The sequence below is a fragment of the Lynx rufus genome, unplaced genomic scaffold (assembly GCF_022079265.1).
Source record: "Lynx rufus isolate CCGP_SWC_20201006 ecotype Redwood Valley unplaced genomic scaffold, mLynRuf1.p SCAF_8, whole genome shotgun sequence".
Classification (NCBI taxonomy): Eukaryota; Metazoa; Chordata; class Mammalia; order Carnivora; family Felidae; genus Lynx; species Lynx rufus.
This window is the reverse complement of record NW_025814896.1, coordinates 120,509,592-120,534,869: the sequence shown is the minus strand read 5'-3', so window position 1 is coordinate 120,534,869 and position 25,278 is coordinate 120,509,592. Positions and strand designations below refer to the sequence as shown.

General features: G+C 40.3%; 2 protein-coding genes across 7 annotated transcripts in view; one reads left to right on the top strand and one right to left on the bottom strand.

The window, feature by feature from the left end:
* DTNB (dystrobrevin beta) overlaps positions 1-23,385 on the bottom strand; it is a 240,764-nt gene extending 217,379 nt beyond the window's left edge. For 3 of the 6 annotated variants that reach the window (XR_006960167.1, XM_047068473.1, XM_047068476.1), the window contains exon 1: positions 23,234-23,385. The gene's annotated coding sequence lies outside the window, so the exon portion shown is untranslated. The remainder of the gene's footprint in view (positions 1-23,233) is intronic. The other 3 variants (XR_006960169.1, XM_047068475.1, XM_047068474.1) reach the window with 1 other exon arrangement.
* Positions 21,868-23,733, top strand: LOC124503979 (basic proline-rich protein-like). The gene is made up of 2 exons (XM_047069227.1): positions 21,868-21,879; positions 22,795-23,733. Exons 1-2 carry the CDS (start codon positions 21,868-21,870, stop codon positions 23,731-23,733), a joined length of 951 nt encoding a protein of 316 aa, XP_046925183.1.
* The last annotated feature ends 1,545 nt before the right edge of the window (positions 23,734-25,278 follow it).

The following is a 25,278-nucleotide window of genomic DNA, read 5'->3' as shown; positions in this document are numbered from 1 at the left end:
TTTCTTAAAAAAAAAAAAAAAGGAATAAAGCCTCAGGAACTTGGTGGACAAAAACAAAAGATCCAACATTCCTCATGTACTCAGAATCCCAGAAGGAGAAAAACAGTGTGGTGATACGGTGCTCAACAATACATGAAGACATAATAGCTGAAAACTTAGCAAGTTCAGTGAAAGACATACCTACAAATTCAAGAAACTAAGCAAACAAGTTAAAGTCAAAGAAACTCATTATAATGATCACATCATAATCAAATTGCTAAAAGACAAATTCTTTTTAAAAAAGTGTTTAAGTTTATTTATTTTTGAGAGAGCATGCACACATATATACGTGAGCAGGAGAGGAGCAGAGAGGGGGAGAGAGAATCTCAAGCAGGCTCTGAGTTGCCAGCACACAGCCCAACACAGGGCTTGATCCCACAAACTGAGGTCATGACAAAGAAAAATTCTTTGGGAATGCAAGCTGGTGCAGCCACTCTGGAAAATAATATGGAGGTTCCTCAAAAAACTAAAACTAGAACTACTCTACGACCCAGCAATTGCACTACTAGGCATTTATCCATGGGATACAGGTGTGCTGTTTCAAAGGGACACATGCACCCCCATGTTTATGGCAGCACTATCGACAATAGCCAAAGTATGGAAACAGCCCAAATGTCCATTGATGGATGAACGGATAAAGATGATGTGGTATATATATACAATAGAGTATTACTCAGCACTCAAAATGAATGAAATCTTGCCATTAGCAACTACGTGGATGGAACTGGAGGGTGTTATGCTAAGTGAAATTAGTCAGAGAAAGACAAAAATCATATGACTTCACTCATAGGAGGACTTTAAGAGATAAAACAGATGAGCATAAAGGAAGGGAAACAAAAATAATATAAAAACAGGGAGGGGGACAAAACAGAAGAGACTCATAAATATGGAGAACAAACTGAGGGTTACTGGAGGGGTGGTGGGGCTAAATGGATAAGGGGCACTAAGGAATCTATTCCTGAAATCATTGTTGCACTATATGCTAACTAATTTGGATGTAAATTTTAAAAAATAAAAAATAAAATTAAAAAGAAAAATTATTGAAAGAAGAGTAAAAGAAAATTTTACTGGGGCCCCTGGGTGGCTCAGTCAGTTAAGTGTTCAATTCTTGGTTTGGGCTCAGGTCATGATCCCACAGATCTCTCTCTCTCTCAAAATAAATGAATAAACTTTTTTTAAAAAACTTAAAAAAAAAGGGGGCCCGAGTGGCTCAGTCGGTTAAGCGTCTGACTTCAGCTCAGGTCATGATCTCAGTCTGTGAGTTTGAGCCCCGTGTTGGCCTCTGTGCCAACTGCTCAGAGCCTGGAGCCTGCTTTGGATTCTGTGTCTGCCTCTCTCTCTGCCCCTCCCCTGTTCGAACTCTCTCTCTCAAAAATCAATAAACATTAAAAAAAAATTTTTTTTAAAACTTAAAAAAAAAAACAAAAACATTTTACCCATAGGGCAGGGATCAGCCACTTTTTTCTTGAAGGGCCAAACCATAAATATTTTAGGTTTGCAGGCCATGTGGTCTCTGTTACAACTACTCACCATTGCTACTGCAGTGTGAAAGTAGCCATAGACAATATGTAGACAAGAGGGTGTGGCTTTGTTAAAATTTTATTTAGAAAATAGTCCGCCCACAGACCACAGTCTGCCAGCTCCTGTTTGAGAGGAACAATGATATGAATTACTACAGATTTCTCATCAGAAACTATGGAAGTCCGCAGATGGTAGACCAAGGCTTTTAAAGTGCTGGGGAAAAAAAAACACCATCGACCCAGAATTCTATATTGAGGGAAGATTATCCTTCAGAAATTAAAGAAAGCTAAGAGAATTTGTAGCCAGCAGACATGCTCTAAAATAACTGCTAAAGAAAGTTCTTCAGAAAGGAGGGGAAAATAATTACAAAATATTGCAAATGAAGGAATAGCAATAGAAAAGATGTTAAAAGAAATAACACCAATTTCACACAATTGCTACCAGAAAATACAAAAGAACATCTTTTGATTCATCTTAAAAAGCCAGCAATATCCTGATACCCAAAATAGACAAAGACAATACAAAAAATAAATATCTCTCATGAACACAGACACAAAAACCCTCATCAACAAGCAAAATCCTCCACAAAGTATTATAAATTGAATCAAGCAATATATAAAAACCTTGGAAGCAACAGGAGTTTATCCCAGGAATGCAAGACCAGTTCAACATTTGAAAACTAATCAACATAATCCAACATATTAACAATCTAAAGGAAAAAAAAACACATGTTTATATCAGATGCAGAAAGAGCATTTCACAAAATACAATGTCCATTCCTGGTGATAAACTCTACTCAAACTAGAAATAAAACCTCTCTCTACCTACAGGGCATCTAGAGAAAACTTATAGCCAAAGTCACACTTAATGGTAGAAAACTAAATGCTTTCCTCCTAAGATTGGGACCAAGACAAGGATGCCCATTCTTACCACTTCCATTAAACACTATACAGGATGTCTTAGCTAGTGATAAGAAATAAAAGGCAAACAGATTGGAAAGGAAGAAATAAAATTATCCCTACTTGCAGACAACATGATTATCTTTGTAGAAATTCCAAAGGAATATACAAAAAAAGGTCCCAGAACTAAAAAGTGAGTCTAACACTGTTGCAGGACACAAGATCAAAACACAAAAATCAACCACAGTTCTGATTACTAGCACTGCACAACTAGATATTGAATACTTTGAAAACAGCATTTACGATATCTCTAACAAAAAATAAGATGCTTAGGTATACACTAACAAAATATGTATAGTAAAGGATCTGTATACTAGAACTCAAAAGAGTGATGCAAGAAATTTTTTAAAGACCTAAACAAACAGAAAGACATACCATCTAACCAGACAGTCTAATCAAAATCCCAGCAGAAGTTTTTATAAACATAGACAATTCTAAATTTTATATGACTAGGCAAAAGGATTGGACAAGACAATTTTGAAAAGAAAGAAAAAAGTTGCAGGATTACACTCCCAAATTTTAAGAATTACTATAAAGCCACAGAAATCAAGACAACACAGTACTAGAAAGGCCATTTGATTTTTTTTTTTTTAAGTGCAAAAGAAATTCAATGAAGGACAAACTTGGTGTTCAATACACTGCTTATCTATATGCCAAAATGATGAACCTTGACCTATACCCCACACCATACACAAAAAATAATTCTAAATGGAAAATAAATGTAAAATATAAAAGTATAAAACTTTTAGAAGAAAACAGAGGATAAAGTCTTCATGGTCTAGTACATCACACTAAACGCACAAGCCGAAAAAAAAAAAAAAAAAAGACAAATTGAACATCACCAAAATTAAACACTTTTGTTCTATGTAAGAAACTGGTAAGAAATGAAAAGACAAGCTAATCACATTTCAGACACAGGATTATATATAAAAGTATATGAAAAAACTCTCAAAACCAAGCCAATGTGCAAGAAGAGGTTGTTACTCAACATTAACCATGACGTTGACATTATTTGTTGACTCAAGAGTGTAGAAGACCCTGTTGATATCCTGCCTTTACTCCTTCACCTATACTACTACTTTCATGTAGAACTGATCAGCTTCCAGTTGCCAACATCTGCATTTCTTTGCCTGAGGGTTTTTCTGGCCATTGAAGACTGCTTTGACATTTGCAGGGCAGTCCAGAAGTCCCAGGGAATTAACATTCCTGGAGGAGCCCTCTCACTGATGGAAGTTAATATATAAACACTCCAGCTCCTTTACGCATCAAAAAACAATGTTTTCCACTGGCTTCCTAAGTTCCTCTTTGGAATTAAGTTTGCTGACTCACAATGCCTGATAGGAAACCCTTTACTAGCTGCTTTCTCTTCTCTGACTTCTCCACTCTGTTGGTATCTTCTAAGATCACCTAAAAAAAAAAAACAAAAAACAACAACAAAAAACAAAACAAACAAAAAATACTTGCACTTGAGTCTTTATATCAGCATTTGCTTCTAGGGTAACTCAAACAAGACCAATTTGATCCTGGTATAACAGGTCCTTCTGTATTCTGTAAGTGGATCACTTGCCAACCAGACAACAAGGTTCCCAGTGCTGGTAGTAAGTGGCTTGTTGAGAACCCCTGGCGAGCTGTTGCATCAATATTACTAAGATTCTTGATGTGGTGGGGCTGGGAAGAGATACAGGTAAAAGATGACTAGGTTATGCAATAGCTTTAGCATCTGAGAGATATAGGGGTATCAAGAATCTTAAAGACAATGAAATTGGCTGAGTTTCTGCTCAGTAGCATTGATGCACAGAAGAAAGAAAACATCAAGGGCTAAATCATATAGGTATCAACTCAAAGTATGGTAAGACAGCCCAAAGACCCCACAGCAGCATTTTAAGGAACCCTCAGCCTCTACAACTAGAAGGCAGATTGTGCTAAAAAGCAGGCCCAAATTCTGATTATGAAAGGAGGTAAATTATTAAAAATATTGAATTGACACTCCAGTCAAGATTCTCCTGAACCCTCTGGGCCGGAAGAAGTGGCTCCCTTGCCCTTGCTACAAGATGGCAGTCTCCTCTGCCTGAAGACCATGGAAGGCCTCATCTGAGATACATGCCTCAAAAGATGCTGACACTTCTCAGGATCTGTCCCTTCACTGATTCTAGGCTTCACTGATTCACTGATTCTAGGCTAACAACTAGGGTCAAGTCTTGGCATCATGGGAACAGGGAGGCACTGTCCTTGCTTTGGATGATCCACCAAAGGTGAAGAGGTGATTCACCAAAACAGCTACTGGACCTGATAATATGTACTGGTGGAACCTGGGAGAACATACCTGGGAATGGATTTTGAGAGCTGAACTTGGGGACCAAGTATAAGGTTGGTGAGGAAACTGTTATATAGGCGCACTCCCCCATGACACTGGATTTAATGCTCCAAAAAGGACAGCTGGACCCAGTCCTAATGTACTGCTAGATTGGCTCATTTAAGCCTCGGAGTGAGAGCGATTGATGACCTATAGGAAATGAATTGGAGATGCTAGAACCACAAGGCAGAGTATAAAGAGGCATATCCATACCCTTCCCCATATCTCTTTGAAGCAGACAGCATCTGCTTCAAAAACAAAACAACACAAACAACAAATTGATGGCCTCCTCTGACCTCTGAAGTCCATTTTATTCCCTGCATGCCAACCTTGAAATATTACAGACTTACCACCTTCTGGAAACAGTCCTAACCAGTGACTGTAGATATTCCACCTACCTCGCCCCCTCAAGAGGGATAATTCTGAGGACGTTTTATACTGGCTCCTAGAGTTCTCCAGTGGGAAAGCTCCAGATAGTTACTTGCAGCTGTAACTTGCTTGATAACAAATCCTTTACTTGCAAAACTTCCCTTCCCTATCTCGCTTCATGGTCCCCTACTGGTATTTCCTGGGATAATCTTCAAAATAAAATACTTGCACTCAAATCCTTGTCTGAGGCAGCTTCTGGGGGAACTCAAACCATTTAAAACAGTAAGTCTTTTCACTTTAACCAGGCCAACAACAATTCAGATTACATAAAATCCAAATGTATCGGGTACATATAAACTAAGATTATTATAAATGATTTCCCTAAGCCTTACTGATAGGTAAGTCCATCCACTGATCCATGGATACTAATAACTGAAGCTCTCTAATTCTGATTTTAACAGTTCCACAATGAACAAATATCTAATCCTACTGCCATACCTGATTGTATGTCCTTGTGCTCCTGACATAACCTTGAAAATCAACACTTACATGAATGTAAGCACATCGCTTTAACTTCCTTCCACTCACACTCCTGGCACTTTGCCTTTTCTTAGCCTCATAATCGAGAGATAACCAACACCTCTGTATTATTCCCTTCACATACTAACTCTGATTTCAAACCCTGCCATTTCCTTCCTCATGATATCTCATATCCACCCCTTTTTCCCATTTCGACTGCCAAAATCTTTGTCCATGTGAATGCACAAATAAAATTCTATGATACCATGATCTCAGACTCTGCACCCACATCTTCCTGTATCTCATCCTGTGGTCAGAGAAATCCACTAGGTATATTTATGCCAACATGTTTCATCTTCAGTGGACCCTAATCACCCTACTCAGGAGTTTCACCCTACCCAATTTAAAAAAATCAGTGCACAAAGTGCACCAAGCCAGGCAAAGAAAAACAAATACCATGATCTCACTCATATGTGGAATCTAGTAATACAAAAAAAAGTCAAATTCACCACAGAAGCAGAGTGGAATGGTGGTTTCCAGCAGCTAGGACGTAGGGGAAATGGGAAGATAGTAATCAAAGGATACAAACTTTCAGTTATTAGATGAACAATCTGGGGACCAAACGTACACAATGGTAAGTGCAGTTGATAATACTGTAGTGTACTGTATATTTGAAATTTGGTAAAAGAGTAGATCTTAAACTACCACAAAAAAAGGTAACTGTGAGATGATAGATGTGTTTTCTATCACACATGATTGTGTGTGGAAATCATCTCACAAGGTACACATATATATCAAATTATCAGGTTGTACACTTTAAATATATAAAATTTTATTTGTCAATTACACTTCAATAAAGCTGGGGGGAGGAATATAACAATATATCTGAGCATCTTTCCAAGCTGTCAAATACTCCTCAAAAATTTATCTGAGCCTTGATTATTGACAATTATTTTCAGTTATCTACTACTTTAAACAATGCAACAATAAATGTCTTTGAAGCAAAATTAATAATTAAAAAAAAGAACCAAACACAGCCTTAGCCTATAAAATGTTAAAAAAAAAAAAAAGACTACAGTCCTAGCTATGAGAATGTATGCAAAGTTTCTTCAATCTAAAAAGGGTTGAAACTGTAAGCCCATAGAAGAGGCTATTTAATGTCCTAAGCCCAAAGCCAACAAAACAAATGAGTTTTTAGATACAAAACCCCAAAACACAATCCATGAAAGAAAAAACTGTTCAGTTAGATCTTACCAGAATTAACCATTCTGCAAGAGATACTGCTCAGATAATGAAAAGACAAGCCCTAATGTGAAAGAAATGCTTCCAAAGCACTTCTGATGAAGGACTTGCATCCCAAGTGCAAAAAAGAGTTCTTAAAACTCAACAGTAAGAAAACAGCCCAATTACGCCTGGGTGGCTCAGTCGGTTGAGCGTCCGACTTTGGCTCAGGTCATGGTCTCACAGTTTGTGAGTTCAAGCCCCGCATTGGGCTCTGTGCTGACAAACAGCTTGGAGCCTGGAGCCTGCTTCAGATTTTGTGTGTGTGTCTCTCTCTCCCCCTCCCCTGCTCATGCTCTGCCTCTCTCTGTCTCTCAAAAATAAATAAATGTAAAAAAAAATTTTTTTTAAGAAAGCAGCCCAATTAAAAAAAAATGATCAAAAGATCTGAGCAGATACCTCACAGAAGACATACAGATGATAAATAAGCATATAAGACATTCAATATCATTTATCATTAGGAAATCACAAATTAAAACACAACGAGATACTACTGAATGGCTGAAATTGAACAAAAATGACCACACCAAATGCTGACCAGAACGCAGAGCAACCCGCACCCTCGCCCACTGCTGGCAGTAACACACACACAGCCACACTAGCAGACGGCCTGGAAGTCTCTACAAAGCCAACTGTACAGCCTTACCATGCATTCCAGAAATTGTACAACTCAGTATTTACCCAACTGAGTTGAAAACTTCTATCCACACAAAACCTGCACCCAAATGATTACACCCAGCTTATTCAGAATTGCCAAATAATGAAAAGCAACCAAGATGTCCTTAAATGGGTGAACAGATAAACACACTGTGGCACTTTCATAAATGGAATGTGGTTCAGCAATAAGAAATGAGCTATCAAGCCATGAAAAGACACAGAGGAAGCTTAAATACATACTGTTAAGTGAAAAGAGCCAGTCTGAAATGGCTAAACACCATATGATTCCAATCTCAGGACCTTCCAGAAAAACAAAACTGTACAAATGTTAAGACAATCAGTGGTTACCAGAGATTTCGGAGGGGGGCGGGGAGGCAAAAGGGATGAACAGGTGAAGCACAGGGGACGTTTTAGGGTGGAGAAACTTTCACAGGATACAGGTCTCGTGTAAATGACACTAAACATTTGTCAAAACCGACAGAAATTTCAGAGCGAACCTTAATGTACGTCAATTTTTTTAAATCCTTGTAATGTCAGAGGATCTCAGGATGAAATGCAGAATGTGACAAAAAAAATCTTACTGTTACAAATGTATGACACAACCTCACTGAAGAGGGTGAGGGGGAAAGTAGTGACCTAAGTAACTCTGGAAATAAATGGAGTCTGTAAGACTAAAGACAAAGCAAAACACACGTAAGTACCGTACTCTAGTTTCTCACGGGTTATAAGTTAACGATTCTGATACGAGTATGCATGGGCACTGCAACTGAACACCTAAGTTAATGGATGGCAGATGGTGGAGAGTGAGGTTACAGAGAAGCAAGATGAGAAGCTAGCAAGATCCATGTGGTAATGGATTACAATTGGAAACATTAGTACAAGTTCATGTTAGTTTAATATAGATACAGATAGCTACACATAGAAGCATTTGTAGATCCGTGTACATACAGGGGTTAGTATACACAGATATACGTCCTTGCTCTGTCAACTGAGAAGCCTAGAAACAACAATATCCCAATAGCAATGACAACACCTAGTGCTCAATTTTTGGTATATAATACCACTCTCCAATAAAAGGAACCAGGGCTCCTTGGAGAAATGGCTGAGGCAGGAAATACACAACATGAGCCCTAGAGCATCTTGAAAGAAAGTTCTGGGAGGGAAAACACTACATGACAGGGGCGTATCAAAGAGACACAGAAGCCAACTGTAAGCTCCCAATGGCCAAAGTTAGAAATTTCAGCAACAAAATTAAATAGCATTAAATATCCTTAAGTTGATACTGATATAAATGAGTGAATGAATTAATAAAGAATCAACAAATATCCTACACAGAATTCCAAATTATTTACATAGATACTCTGCCCTAAAGAAAGTGGAGCATAACTCCCCACTCCTTAAGTGTAAGCTGCACACAGTGACTGCCTTCCAAAGAAGAACAGAGGGAAGGAGGGAGGGACACCTTGGCAGTGAAGACACCTGACAGACACAACTGTCAATCAGGTGACTGAAGCCAACAGTGACCAATCATGTTGACAGAATGTACCTTTCATATGCTGTGATGAAAATGGCATTTTTCTTCTGTGGTCTTCCTTCCCAAAACCTTTAAACCCAGTATAATCATGAGGAAAAGCATCAGGCAAATCTCAATTGAGGGAAAATATACTAAATACCTAACCAGTACTCCTCAAGTTTGTCAAGTTTCATAAAAAATTTGATGAGAAAAGTCTGAGAAACAGGGGTACCCAGCTATCTCAGTCGGTGGAGCATATGACTCTTGATCTTGGGATTGTGAGTTCAAGCCCCACACTGGGTATAGAGCTTACTTTAAATAAATAAATAAATAAATAAATTTTTTAGAGGGAAAGAGAGAAGTCTGAGAAACTGACAAAGCCAAGGGAAGTCTAAGGAGACACGACAACTAATTATCATGTGGTATCCTGGATGGGATTCTGGAACAGAAAAAGGCCATGAGGAAACAGTAAGGAACCTAAATAAAATACAGATTTTAGTTAATAATAACAGAACATCATCGGTCCATTGATTGTAACAAACAAACGGCACTAATGTAAGATGTTAATAAGAGAAGGAACAGGCATGGGGTACGTATGGGTACTCCCTATTACTGTTTTTCAGTAAATCTAAAACTGTTCAAAAAAATTTTTTTAAAGACAGAACAATTACTGGGGCACCTGAGTGGCTTGGTTGGTTAGGCGTCTGACTTTGGATTGGGTCATGATCTTGCGGTTCATGGGTTTGGGCCCCGCATCGGGCTCTGTGCTGACAGCTCGGGCCTGGAGCCTGCTTCGGATTCTATGTCTCCCTCTCCCTCTGCCCCTCCCCAACTCGTGCTCTGTCTCTCTCTCTCAAAAATAAACATTAAAAATTAAAAAAATAAAAGAACAATTACTTGTTTCTTTTCCTTTATTCTCTTAACTGATTTGAAAAGCAATTGCATAGGCATGCCTGGCTGACTCGGTCGGTGGAGCATGCAACTCTTGGTCTCGGGGTTCTAAGTTTAAAGCCCCATGTTGGATGTAGAGATTACTTAAAAATAAAATCTTGCAAAAAAAAAAACTATTGCAGGAAATAATATCTATAACATTGTGCATTGTTTTGTTGGGCCTGTAACATAAAGAATTCTCTGAAAAGACAGAACAATCCTAAATGTCTACGTACCTAACCACAGTGCCTCAAAATATACTAAGCAAAAATTGATAGAACTAAAAGGAGAAATTGACAAATCCACACTTCCACTTTGAGACTTCAGTATTTCTCTATGATCAATACAAGTAGAAAGTCAAGATGAATATAGAAGGACCAAACACCACCATCAGCCAACTAGTCTAATTGATACTTATCGAACGTTCTACCCGATAATGGCACAATACACGTTCTTTCCAAGTACACATGAAGCATGCATCACCAAATTCATCACAAATTCTCTGGGGATGGAAGCAAAACGATGTGAGTGCAGAAGGACTCCAACTCTATGTAGCTATGTTTTATTTATCAGACTGGATTCTGGGTACACTGTATCATTCTTTACACTTTATACGTCCTATTTTATAATAAAATGTTAAGTCATTTACTTTGAATGTATTCTCTAGTAAATCTTTTCTTTAGTGGTTGGGGGGTGGTGACAGGGTAGGCAGGACTCCATATATCTTATTATTAAAAAGGAATGTACTAGGGGCGCCTGGGTGGCTCATTCGGTTAAGCGACCGACTCTTGGTTTTGGTTCAGGTCATGATCTCAGAGTCTGTGACTTCGAGCCCTGTGTCAGGCTCTGTGCTGAGAGCACAGAGCCTGCTTGGGATTCTCTGTCTCCTTCTCTCTCTGCCCCTTCCCCGCTCATGCTCTGTCTCTCAAAAATAAATTCATAAACATTTTTTTAAAAGAGGAGCATAACAAATACCATAGTTCTGTACTTTTATCCAAATGTACAAGAACTCCTGCAAACTCCATAATTTGATATAATATTTATTATTTCAATCTTCAGCAATGTCTTCCGTGAGTATCCCAACAAAGGATGCATTCTATTTTGTCACCAAACTAAAGTTATTGATTTGTCTATATAGTATTTAAGCCACTTTTACCAAAACAGGAAGAGCAAAGGTTTATGGCTTTTTGTCTTTTACTCCTAAAGTAAGAAATCTCTGAAGAATCTCCTAAAAATATATCACTAACTTAATAATTTTTAATGTACTAGATTAGTTAGCTCATGACTGTAATCATTACTGAAAAAGCACAGTTTGTCTTCATATACCAAATGCTTAGCTTTAAAATATCTCACCTGATAACATTAGCCTCATACTATCTTAAGACACACTACACTCAACAGTGCATATAAACCCATATATCAAATAGTATTTAACAAATTTCTTTTACTGATTCCTCTTCATTCCACTTAGATCATTATTGTTTTGTACTCTGCATCAGACTGACAAGCTCATAATATCAAGTATCAGCTCTGCTTTTTTCTTGTTGTTCATGTGTCCTCACGTTAGTACTTCAATCTCCAGTTGAGTCTGAAACTTCAATCTACAACTCTTTGCAGAAACCTTTTTAAGCCCTTTGTCTATTTAGCAAGGTTCATTTCATTGAAATAAGATATAATCTGAAAGACCACTAATCCAGGCAGAGATGAACTGTAATATGTCCGAACAGAATGTAAGCCAACAAATAAGGAGGCTCACACAATGGGCCCCTCCAGGCTTTCTGGTCCCCACTATCCCCCTCTCAGGTTACTTTGCTTACCATACCTGATGTATATCACCAGGCATACAGATGGAGTAAAGTGTCGACCTACGGATGAAATATTAGTAAGCCCATATTTTGTTATACCCTACCTAGGGGATCATTTTGCATGCCTCCCACTCTGGAAACCACTGCTCTTTAGAAAAACAAAAACAAAAACAAAAACCAACAATGAGAAAATGGGACTACGCTAGATTTGAGAAGCAAGTGAGTAATACAGGTGCAGAATTAGATAAGGACATTTAGAGCCTATGTAGTTAGTTAACTTGGCCTAAGGTTACAAAGTTAGTCATTGGTGGAAGCAGACAACCCATCGGACTCGAAAGCCTATTCTCTTTCGGCTGTGCCACATCGCCCCCTACAGGGACGACAGAAGGATTCCAGGAGTGAGGAAAACAGGTCCACAAACTGGGGTGCTAGATCAGACCTCACGTCACAGTTAAATGGGGTTTGGAGGCTAGTGTAACGAAACGTCTGGATTCTTGTCCTGGTTCTAGTCCTATCTAGGCAGCAATATGCTTCAGAGTTGGACAAAGTCTGCAGGAGAAGTTAAGTAATTCCCACAGTAAAGATTAAAGGAAAGAGAGCAGGCTCTAGAAACATTTCCAGAATGTCTCTGTACTACACCCAAGTGTTAAATATTCTTCATTTCCCTTGAATCTTTTTGTTAATGTCTTAACCCTTCCAGCTGTCAGTTACTCCAAAGCATCCAGGTATCAAAACTTCTTGTGCAAATTCACTGTCTCCCAGCAAAACTCCTGTCAGTTTTTCTCTGGATGCCCATTTATTTAAGAGGTCCAAGATAATGGAGATTATCACTAATTAGTACCTGACTAGTTATACTAGTCAAACTTCCCTGAAAGAGAACTTCCTTATTTATTTCGGGAAAATTCTCAACTATCTTTCCTCTAACACTTCTTCTTTTCTCTTCTCTTTCAGATTTAAAAAAAAAAAAAATGTCAGGGGACGTAAATGTTGTGAAACCCTAAGATTTGCATTTTTACAAATCTAAAAAAGTTCTCTAGATTCCAATAAAAAACATTCAAAACTGCCCTCCACTACTACCAAGAGCTCTGAATAGCTAATATAATAGCCTCACTGGGTTATGGAAACTATTAATAAATTATGTAAAGAATTTAGCCCAATGCCTAGCACAAAATAAGAGCCTAATAAATGTTACCTACTTATTATTATTATTATCATTAATATTGATGTTATCATGTAACTACCCTCCTGGGTCATGTCTAAATTAGAATTCTACAGGCAAGACTCCTTCCTAATTAACAATTTTTCTCATTTATTAAGGTATAAAAATATTGGGGTGCCTGGCTGGCTCAGTCAGAAGAACATGTGACTCTTAGTCGCAGAGTTGTGAGTTCAAGCCCCTATTCTGGGTGCAGAGTTTACTGAAAAAATGAAATAAAATAAACTTAAAAAAATAAAGGATAAAAACACAGACTTGGAAGAAGAGTAAACACTTTGCTATCAATCACTTGCAACACTAAATTTGGAATAAAGAAAAGGTTTTTAAAAAAAGTGAAAGAGATAAAGAAGTAGAAATGCAATGTGCCCAAAGAATCAGAGAAAGAATGTAATAGAAAGTAAGCCACAGAAAGGAGAAACAGGTGCCTCTAGTGTGCTCGACACAAACCTCCTAGTTTTACCTAAAACCTGCCAAAGGCTGCTTAGTTAATAAGAGGAAATTTTAGTTCTAAGCAAAGATACTAAACTACTTATCTAATAAGGAAATAATAAAAGCATATGAACAGTAAATAAAAGGTACACTCTTGAAATGACATGCAAAGCTCTAGTTTTCATAGTCACATTTCAAAAAATATATCCTTGTTAGTTATTGCTATAGTTAAGCTTGTCCCCAGAGACTTTTTTTTAAAAGAAAGATATTAAGAATGACTTTTTGGGGGCTCCTGGGTGGCTCAGTCAGTTAAGATTCTGACTCTTAATTTTGGCTCAGGTCGTGAGCTCACAGCTGGTGAGTTCCAGCCCTGCACAGGGCTCTGTGCTGACAGTGCGGAGCCTGCTTGGGATTCTCTCTCCCTCCCTCCCTCTCTGATCCTCCCACGCATGCACGCATGTGCACACACACACTCTCTCTCTCTCTCTCAAAATAAACTTAAAAAAAAAAAAAAAAAACAATGACTTTTTCAAATGAGTCTGGAACTAATGAAAAGAAAATAAAACCAATTAAATAGCAGTGTGCAGGGGCACCTGTCTGGCTCGGTTGGTGGAGTGTTGACTCTTGATCTTGGGAGCTGTGTGCCCAAGCCCCATGTTGGGTGTGGAAATTACTTAAAAATAAAATCTTAGGGGCACCTGTGTGGCTCAGTCGGTGAAGCAACCAACTCCTGGTTTCAGCTCAGGTCATGATCTCAGGGTTGGTAAGACTGAGCCCCATGTGAGGCTCTAGACTGACAGAGTGGAGCCTGCTTGAGAGTCTCTCTCTCCCTCTCTCTCTGCCCCTCCCCTTGCTCATGCTATCTCTCTGTCTCAAAATAAATAAAACACTTTTAAAAATTACTTTAAAAATAAATAAAATATTTTTAAAATAATAAATAAATAAATAAATAAATAGCAATTTTCAACCTTCACATCAAAATCCTATGGAGCACCTGGGTGGCTCAGTTGGTTGAATGTCCAACTTCGGCTCAGGTCATGATCTCGAGGTTCATGGGTTTGAGCCCTGCGTCCGGCTCTGTGCTGACAGCTCAGAGCCTGGAGCCTGTTTCAGATTCTGTGTCTCTGTCTCTCTCTGCCCCTCCCCCACTCACACTCTGTGTCCCTCTCTCTCTCTCTCTCTCTCTCTCTCAAAAGTAAATAAACATTAAAAAAAATTTTTTTGTTAATCCTAGACATTAGCAATTCCTTTTCTGAGTTCTCATATCTTTAATATCAGTTAATATATCTGTAGTATCATTACGAGCTACAAAAACCAAAGCAAAGCAATGGCGAATGAGAATGGGAGAGCTTAGAAATGACTGACCTAACCCAGACCCCCTACTTTGAGCATCCAAATAAATGTCTTGTCCCAGGTTACAGTTATGCTTCACAATAAAGAAAGCCCAGAACCCCCAACTCTTGGTCCATTATACCATCTTTCTACATTAGTATAAAATGTAGCCACCAATATAAAGTTTTTTAAATGCAAAATAATATTATACATTTCAGGGCTATTTACATATATAATAAAAGTATAAAAATATGTACAGGAATGGAAAGCATCAAATTCAGAACAGTAGTTTCTTCAAAAGGGGAGGAAAACACAATTGGGAAGGAGTTCTGTGAGGGTTCAACCTTAAAAGGAGCCTGGTTTCTTAGTTAGTATGGTATTCACTAGTATGAACACAGGTATTCACTATTTTTTTTAATTTTTTTTTAATGTTTATTTTTGAGAAAGAGACAGAATGCGAGCAGGGATGGGGAAGAGAGAGATAGAGAGATACAGAATCTGAAGCAGGCTCCAGGCTCTGAGCTGTCAGCACAGAGCCCAGCGCGGGGCTCGAACCCACAAACTGTGAGATCATGACCTGAGCTGAAGTTGGACGCTCAACTGACTGAGCCACCCAGGCGCCCCAGGTATTCACTATTTTTATTTTCTGTACCTCTGAAGGTCAATGTTTCATAATGTTCACAAAGTTAAAGGAAAATAAACTCAAGGTCCAACCAAAATAGTTACTCCAGAGCCCACATACTTAACCATGATACTATATATATACAGTATACTATATATATATAGTATATATATAGTATACTGTATATATATATATAGTATATATACTATAGTATACTATATATATATAGTATCGTATATATCTATAGTACCTATAGTATACTATATATGTATATAGTATAGTATATATCTATATCTATATTTGTTTGTTAAGAAAGATTTAATCATTATAAGAAATCTCTCCAGAAGATACAAAACATCAGACTGGGAAAAAGCAAGGAAGTACCTGACTAACGAAAAAGTCTCTCAAGGAAATCATATTGGAGACACAAAGCGGTCCTATCACCATGCTCAGGAATCATGTGGGTAAGCCAAAACACAAAACTCAAGTTGAACCAGAACATCAAACATGCTATTTAAGGACAGTATTGTAGAAACAACATGGGCTTTGAAGTCTGCCCTGGGTTCAAATACTACCTGGGTTTCTAATTAGCTGTGTGGCCCTAAACAAGTTTTAACTTCTCTGAGCTCAATTTCCTCACCCATATACTGGAGATACCATATCTAGCTTCCAAAGTTATAAAGATTAAAGAGTAGTCCTTATCTATGAAAATCACTTGATACACTGTAGCCTCAAAATAAATAATATTATTCCTGGCAGAAGGTCTCTCTCTGGCAAGAAGAGACAGAGCAGGCAGAGAGAAAAGTTAAAAGGAGGGAATAAAGAGCCTACAAATAGAAGCCAGGAAGAAGTTGGAATTGTTAGGAGCTGAAAAAGTCTTTGTTGAATCCCATTAAGTTACCAAAAAAAAATTCTTTAACTGTGCACTATTTCACTATAGAATGCTTAGTTACAAGAATATTTAGCCTAGACTTTTTCATCACAACATTTCAGTCTTGTTTTAGCTTATTTATAGTGTTAATACACAAAAATTCAAGATCAAAATGGGGTTTTATAAAGATACGCTTTTTGTTAAAAATGCATTATCAAATAAACCATGTACAATATACCTGTTTCTCTCAGTTACCTACAACTCAGAAATATCTCTCCTACTCTTAACATATTAAAGAGAAAAGAATGATAATTTCAACAAATACCAAAAAAAATGCCCTTGATAAAATTCAACACCCAATAAAAATACAAACCAAGAACAGATGAAAACTTCCATAAATTGACAAAAGAAATCTACCAGAAACCTTCAGTAAGTATATCTAATAGTGAAACACTGGAAGCATTCTCATCAAGGAAAAAGATAAAAATGCTCATTATCATCACTATTATTCAACTTCTATACTGGAGGGTCTGGGCATTGCAATAACGCAGACAACAAAATGGCATGAACTTTACAAAGAAGCCTGGTCAATTCAGGCTTGTAATCAAAGTAACCCAGCAAGTAAACAACCCTGATGCATCCCCTCCACTCCAAACGCACAGCAATAGATAAAATATTTGTTAAATGTATTTTTAAATGACTTGAACATGCTCAAAAACAAGGTAAAACCCCATGTGGATCAGAAACAAAACAGACACACAAAATTGTGAGCAGGACTGAAGCTACAGGCTCACTGGACTCGGAGTCCAGAAGCAGGTGCACATCTTCTGCAGGGCAACAGTAACACAAAGTGAAGGAGGTGGAGAAACAGGAGACATGACAGCTGAGCCAGACTCACGGCTTCAAGCCAAGGATGAGGCTGGAGCTGAAAAGAAGCTACAATGTACTGCTGCCAGTCTCTGCCTAGAGCTAGAGTGTGTATACTGCTCTAGGCCTAGACAAGTGGGAAGATAAAAACACAGCCTCACGACCAGGAACTGAACCGAGACATTCACAGACTCTGTGAACAGATCTGAAATAGCCCCAATTATCTCAAAGAGTAGGACCCCTGACCCACCATCATCATATCTGATTTCTTGACTATGGTCCAAAAAGGCAATAAAAGCGCCTGAAATATCACCGCACAGAGAAGGGTGAGCACAGAAATAAGGAAAACACAATCAAAAGCACTCCCACTTGAATGAGTCTGTAAATCAAAACTTCAAAAGACATAAAGAAATATAATGCTAAGAAACACAGCCAACAAAAGCAACAATTAGAATATGAATTCATTCCAGGGGCGCCTGGGTGGCTCAGTCGGTTAAGCGTCTGACTTCAGCTCAGGTCATGATCTCGCGGTCCGTGGGTTCGAGTCCCATGTCGGGCCCTGTGCTGACAGCTCAGAGCCTGGAGCCTGTTTTAGATTCTGTGTCTCCCTCTTCCTCTGACCCTCCCCTGTTCATGCTCTCTCTCTGTCTCAAAATAAATAAATGTTAAAAAAAATGTTTTAAGAATATGAATTCATTCCAGATGAAGTTTAGAGAACAGTCTGACAAAGACTTATTTTTTAAGTACATTTAGGGTGCTAGGATATAAATTTCCTTAATTACCAGGAATGCAAAATTGTACAGCCACTTTGGAAAACAGTTAGGCAGTTTCTTGTATGGCTAAACATACTCTTACCACACAATCCAGCAAAAATGCTCCTACATATTACTCGAAAGAGTTGAAAATCTATGTCCAAGCAAAAACCCAAACATGGATATTTATAGACATTTTATTCATAACTGCCCCAAACTGGAAGTAACCAAGATGTCCTTCAATAGGTGAGTGGATAAACAAACTAGTACTTTCATATAATGGAATATTATACAGTGATAAAAAGAAATGAGCTATCAAGCCAAGAAAAGACAGGAAGGAACCTTAAATGCATATTGCGAAGTGAAAGAGAGCAATCTGAAAGACTACAATACTGTAGGCTTTCCAACTGTATGGCATTCTGGAAAAGGCAAAACTATGGACAGGGTAAAATAATCAGTAGCTATCAGGAGCTCAGGAGGAGGGAGGGAGGAATGAATAGCTGGAACACAGGGGATTTTAGGGCAATGAAGTTATTCTGATGATACTGCAATGACACTACATGAAATGTCATGTAATGACATTAATGATGCATGACGTTTTGCATTTGCAAAATCCACAAAACACAAAGGACACAAAGAGAAGCCCAATATAGATATACTATGAACTTAAATTAATAATAATGTATCAGCATTGATGCGTCAGTTGTAACAAATATACCACACTCATACAAGATGTTAATAATAGGGGGAACTGTAAAGATGAAGAGGTATATACTGTGCACTATCTACCCACATTGGTCATATTCAGTTATGTATGTAACTTTTTAAAAATATCATGGACAATCCCACTTCTAGATACACACACAAATGAACCAAAAACAGGGACCTGAACAGATATTTATTTGCACACCCTGTTTATAACAGCATTATTCACAGTAGCCAAAAGGTAGAAACAACCCAAGTGTCCACTGTTAGATGAACGAATAAATAAATGTGGTACATACATACAATGGAAGAGTATTTAGCCTTTAAAAGGAAAGAAATCCAGGGGCCACCTAGGTGGCTCAGTAGGCTGAGCGTCCGGCCCTTGATTTCGACTCCGGTCATGATACCAAGGTGGTGGGGTGGAGCCCCAAGTCGGGCTCCATGCTGAGTGTGGAGCCTGCTTAAGATTCTCTCTCTCTCCCTCTGCCCTTCTCCCCAGCTTGTGCTCTCTCTCTAAAAAAAAAAAAAAATTTTTTTTAATAAAAAGGAACAAAATCCTGAGACATGCTATAATATAAATGAACTCTGAAGACATTACGCTAAGTGAAATAAGCCAGACACAAAAGGACAAGTGTTGTATGATTTCACTCACATGAGGTACCTGCAGTAGGCAAATTCACAGGGACAGGGAGTAGAATGGTGGTTGTCAGGAGCTGGAAGGAGGTGAGAATGAGGAGTTCGTGTTTAGTGGGTACAGACTTTCAGGTGGGGAAGGTGAAAAAGTTCTGGGAATGCACAGTGGTGGTGGTTACACAACAATGTGAATGTACTTAGAGCCACAATTGCTCACTTACAAATGGTTAAAATGTAAATTTTATGTCACGTATATTTTACAATTTAAAAAATGAGGAAAGATACTGAAAAACTGGTTATCCCAATTAAAAAAAAAATCATCTCTTCATTATACCACATAGAAATTCCCCATGGAAAGCAAAACTTTTTTTTAATTTTAGAAGAAAATATAGAAATCTATAATTCATACCGCAGGGTAGAGAAAATTTACTTAAGCCAGACACACACAACGTTTTTTAATTTAAGGGTAATTTTTTCACAAATGTAACATTAACATTTTAAACTTGTATACAAAGACACTAACAAAGGGAAAAGGCTAGCCTCAGACTAGCAGGATGCATTTGCAACACATATAGCCATCACATAATTAGTATCCAAAGTAACCCAACTGTCTGTTCCTCATTGAAGGAAGAATGAAAAAGGTGATTTAAGTCCACAACTGAACGTTACCTAGTAGTTAAAAAAAATTAACCAGAGGGGCGCCTGGGTGGCTCAGTGGGTTAAGCGGCCGACTTCGGTTCAGGTCATGATCTCGTGGTCCGTGAGTTCGAGCCCCGCGTCGGGCTCTGTGCTTACAGCTCAGAGCCTGGAGCCTGTTTCAGATTCTGTGTCTCCCTCTCTCTGACCCTCCCCCGTTCATGCTCTGTCTCTCTCTGTCTCAAAAATAAATAAACGTTAAAAAAAATTTTTAAAAAATGAACCAGATCCACCAGTTCTACAGTTAATTCTCCCTCAATTAAAATTTAAAATGTGTACCCCCCCCAACCTAGCAAATCTACTTCTTTCATTCACTGCAGCAATGTCTGAAATAGCAAAGAGCTTAAATGGCCTTTAATGAGGAGATGATTAAATAAACTACAGTATAATACACATACTGCATAAGAGATCATAGAGTAGTCAAGAAAAATCAGGTAGATCCCTATGTTCCAACATGGAAAGATCTTAGACATTTTGTTAGGGGAAAAAAAAAAGTTGCAGAACAATGTGTACAGTATCATGTCAATAACTTAGGGGCAGAAGGAAACTGCTTTATTTCTGTATTACCTATACTGTGTGTGTGTGTATAGATGAAAATGAAAAGGCCTAGAAGGACCACTGATCCTTCTACAACTGGCAACAGCAATTTCAGCAGAAAAGGGAGTGGGCCAAGGGGGCATTTATTCTGTCTGTACTATTTGAGTTTTTTATAAGAAAACGTGCATTCATAAGCCATTCGCAGAGCTGCAGTACACAGCCACACAGACTGTGCATGAGACAACCCCAGGAAGTCCCATGTGCAGGGACTCTGATATAAACAGCACCCCCTAAAGCTGGGCAATGTACATCCTGCACAACTAGACTCTAGAGCCCTGATGGCTGTGTAATTAGAGGTAAATAAAATGAGAGGGGGTGGACTGTAAATCAGCATGAGGGAATTTTCTGGGGTGATGTAAATTTCTATATCCTGACTGGGGTAGTGGTTACAGAGTATATACATTTTTCAAAACTCATCCAACTGTACACAGACATTTGTGCATTTTATTATATGTCAACTATACATTAATAAAATTAATTTTAAAAGAAATATAAATTAAATATACAGATAAAATACAATGTCATTGGGAGAACCTGGAATAAGGTACCAAAAATTACAGGGGCAGGGGGCACCCCAGAACAAGAACAGATGGACTCCTGTCGGATGCATTCTGAAGTACACAGTCCTAAAACTGAAGAGAAATTAACTTAGTTCTTCAAAGCTTACAGCACAAGACCAAATGTGGATTAATATGACTCGTTTTTTATATACAGAAACGAAGGCCCTGAAAGATTTCTATTAGAGACATAAAATAAATGGTAACTTGGCATTCTATTGGTTCTGAGTCTAATTTTCTAAGTAGAAAACTTGCCTCTCATGCATAGTGGACGCTCAAAAACCTTGCCAGCATAACTTTGACTATATAACCCTCTTCAAAGGTAATTCCACTTACGTATGATAAAAATCCTCACAGAACTCATAAAAGGTCAAGTTTTAATTTGGCACACAAAGTAACCCAACAGGCACTACAACCCGGGGCACTGAAACAGCAGCCGGGAGCTGGAGAGCCCAGAAATCCAACCTCAGCAGAGAACAGGTAGAATTGCAGTCCTTACAAGAGATACACGCTCTTCCTACAGAAAGAAAATCCAAAGACCAGGATAAAAGGGGGGGGGGGGGGGGACTGTTCCCTAGATAAAAGTACTCTTCTTCTTCCTTAAGTGATAGAACAAAAGGGCCAGAATTGGATGATTTGAAGCAATGACCCACGGAGTAAGCTCCTGCTGGACAACATGCAATAAAGATGTGAAAGTGGCAGTGTGGCCACAAGAAATCACGACTCCATCACCTTAGCCATGGCTTTAAATACCCAGACCTAGGAACCTGGGTTACCTTACATGACTCCCCTCGCCCTCCCCGCCAAAAAAAAAAAAAAGGAATTATTTCAGGAAGAGAGGAAGTCCATCAGCCATCCCTAACACCAACGTAATTAATAGTGTGCTCCGTGTAAAATACAGCAAAACCTTGTTTGGTTCGTTCATTCATGCAATGGATACTTTTTGTCTGACTGCGTGGGCCAGGCAGTGTTCTTGCCATTGAGGCTATAGCAGTGATAGTCACGGAGCTTAGTAGGAAATTTCCAAATGTCTTCTTCCTTTCTCCCCCCTTTAAATGTTAGGCAGGACTGCCTTCAAACTCTCCCAAATTTCTCCCACAAGCTCCTCTGACTCTTCTGCTTTATCCCCAAACCAAGCCATTTACGGCTCCAATTCCCCAACACTGGGAAAAGACCAAAAAAAAAAAAAAAAAAAAAAAGACCTAAAGTGAATGAAGTATGAGACAAAATTCATGCTACTTTGTATTTTATACGCATACCTTCACTACCACATTGTCAGCACCTAAATAGCAAATTACGGTTGGGTTTTACGCTATTTTGTGGCCTCAGTGCTGACCATGGTTCTCTACCCAAGGTAGCTGATCAATAAACGTTTACTTGGAACGCTGGAAGGTCTTCCTAATCCCAAGGCCTGGCACAGGAATTTAACAGCAAGCATTTGTTAGCTGCATCCTGCCTCCTCTCAGGACACCTTCCTTTCAAAGGTGACCTCGGTGCACAGGTTCACTGTTAGGCGCCTCGGCGAACAGTGTTTGGGAGTGATCTGATATTAATTCCCTTCCCTCTGCCAGGGCCTAACTGCCTCACCTGCCCTCTGCCAGGACCTGCCTCCTTCGCCCCTCACAGCACCTAACGCAGAGCCCCCCTCCCGGCGAGCCGGGCTCCAGGAGCATCAACCCGGCGCCCGCACCCCGGCCCCAGCGCCCTGCGGCCACCGTGCGCTCCGGACCCCGAAGACCCCTCCCCGGCCCGGGACTCCGCTCCATCCCCTCCGCTCGCCCCTCCGGGGCCGGGCGCGCGGCACCGTCTCCCCTCGCAGCGCGCGCGGTGCAGGGGCCCCGACTCCCGGAGCCCCCGTCCCCGCCGCTCCCGGCCCTGCACCCCCGCAGGCTCCTGAGGTCCGGGCGCTGCGAGGGCTCCTTCCCGCTCCTCGCGGGCGCGAGGCTCCAGCACCGCGCTCCTCTCCCGCAGCCCGCGGCCGCCGCCGCAAACCCCCCCCACCTCACTCACTTCCCGGCCGGAGCTGGGGACGTCGAGAGGGTCTCGGGCGGCCGCAGCCTCCTCCGCCTCCTCCGGCCCGGCCCCGGCGGCTGAGGTGGCGGCTGCGCCCGCTCAGGCCCCGGAGCCGCCCCCGCGGCGAACGTTCTCAGGCGCCCGGCTCGCGCCGTTTCCCCGCCCGGCACGCGCAGCAAGCCCGCCCCCGGCGCGAGGGCGCGAGGGCGCGAGGGCGCAGGGCGGGGGGCGGGCACGCGCCGCCTGCGCGAGCGCGCGGCCGGGGGCGGGGCTTCCGCCGCGCCGAGGAGGGGGCGGGCGAGCGGGCCGAGTTCCCTTCGAACCCCGCCCCCTGCGGCCGAGCGGGACCCGTCCCCCCCAGCTCGCCAGGCGGCTCGCAGACCTGCGAGGGAAACCTGCCCCCTTCGGGCTGGTCGCTCACACTGGCGGCGGGCGGCCGAGGTGCGTTTCAATTCCACAGGTATGTGCGGGGCAGCTGGATACTCGGCACGACGTGACTATAAGGTAAAGAATGCAAAGAACCACCCCATGAATCATTCATCCGCGCCTCGAGCCAAAGATCTTGCCCTGAGTGGTTTTTCCAAATTAATTCAACTCAGCAAGCGTTGACTGAGCACCGACTCCGTGCCTAGCGCTGTACCAGGTGCTGTGTAGGTGCACCGTCACGGTCACGGTCACGGTCACGGCCCCCGGTCTCGAGGTGCGCATAATTTAGTGCAAAAGCAGCCGTGTAAACAACCAGGTCTGGTGACCCATGCAAAGCAAAGCCACAGGGAGATGCTGTGGGAGGGCAGAGGAGGAAGAGATTACTTCCGCTGGAACCGCGTGGAGGGGCTCCAGGGAGAGGTGGCGTTTGTGTTCAGTCTGGAAGGAAGAAAAAGAAAGACGTCCTAAGAGAAAAAAAGGAGTGCATCCAAGGCTAGGTAAACAGCTTAGGCAAAGGAACAGAGGGCTACCCAAGTTTACCATCTCAGCATCAGCTTTTGTGTTTTAGTATTATCCATTTTTGATAGAACCCTTTCCAAACATAGATGATTCGAAATTAGAAACAGCTAAACTTTTTTTTTTTTTTTTGATGGTTCAAAGGATCATTTTTCTCGATGATGAGCCTTTCTCAAGGCTCAAAACAGCAGTGTCCTTCAAGGGCTACTGATATGTGAGCCCATGATGTAAGTCCCTAAGCCAAGAGCCCCCAAGCCAGTATGCTTTAACGTCTGGTTTTTCACTGCTTTTTGGCACCTTATGGTAAGGCAGATCGTACCACCTCCTGCTGCTGTCTGCCTGCATGCCTGCCTGCCTGCCTTTAGAACATCCTCTTCCTCCTCCTCACATTTTCCTATTTTTAAACTCCTCTGGTGAAGGAAATGCTGGTAACTAACTTTGTTAAGTAAGGGTAAACAGGCTCCTCAAAAAAAAGGACATCACCTTTCACACATGAATTTTAGGACTATTTTTCATGCTTAGAAGACTTTTTCATTTGTATTCAGGATCTTGACTGTGTTCTGAATATGCTAAGATACTCAGAATACAGGCAAGAGACGTCTTATTTATTCATTTACCACTTATTGAGCACCAACTACGTGGGAGGCTTTGAAAGGGTAAAACATTGATCCTACCCTTCGGAGAAAAGACGTGTAAATGATGTAAAATAAATATGTCAATACTGTCTGCTATATTTGCCGTATTGATCGAAACCTAGGTAATATCAGTATGTGAGCTAGACTATAATAAAGCATTCTGGGAATTAACTTCTTTAAATACACTTGTATTAGCATCTCTCCATCACGGTTCTGTACCTCATCACCTCCCACATCCTCAGAAAACTCCTTTCAAACATATTTCGATCACGCTCCCTCTCTCACTCCCAAAATTATCGACTCTTACCTTTTTCCTTCACCATCTGTCATGTTCAAGCTTTTCCTGTCCTCAAGAAAAAGAAACCCCTCTGTCACTCTGGACTGTCTTCTGGTTACCACTTGCTCCCTTTCTGTATTTGCCTTCACAAACGCCTTAAAAGTAGTTTGCACTTCTACTCTGCCAAC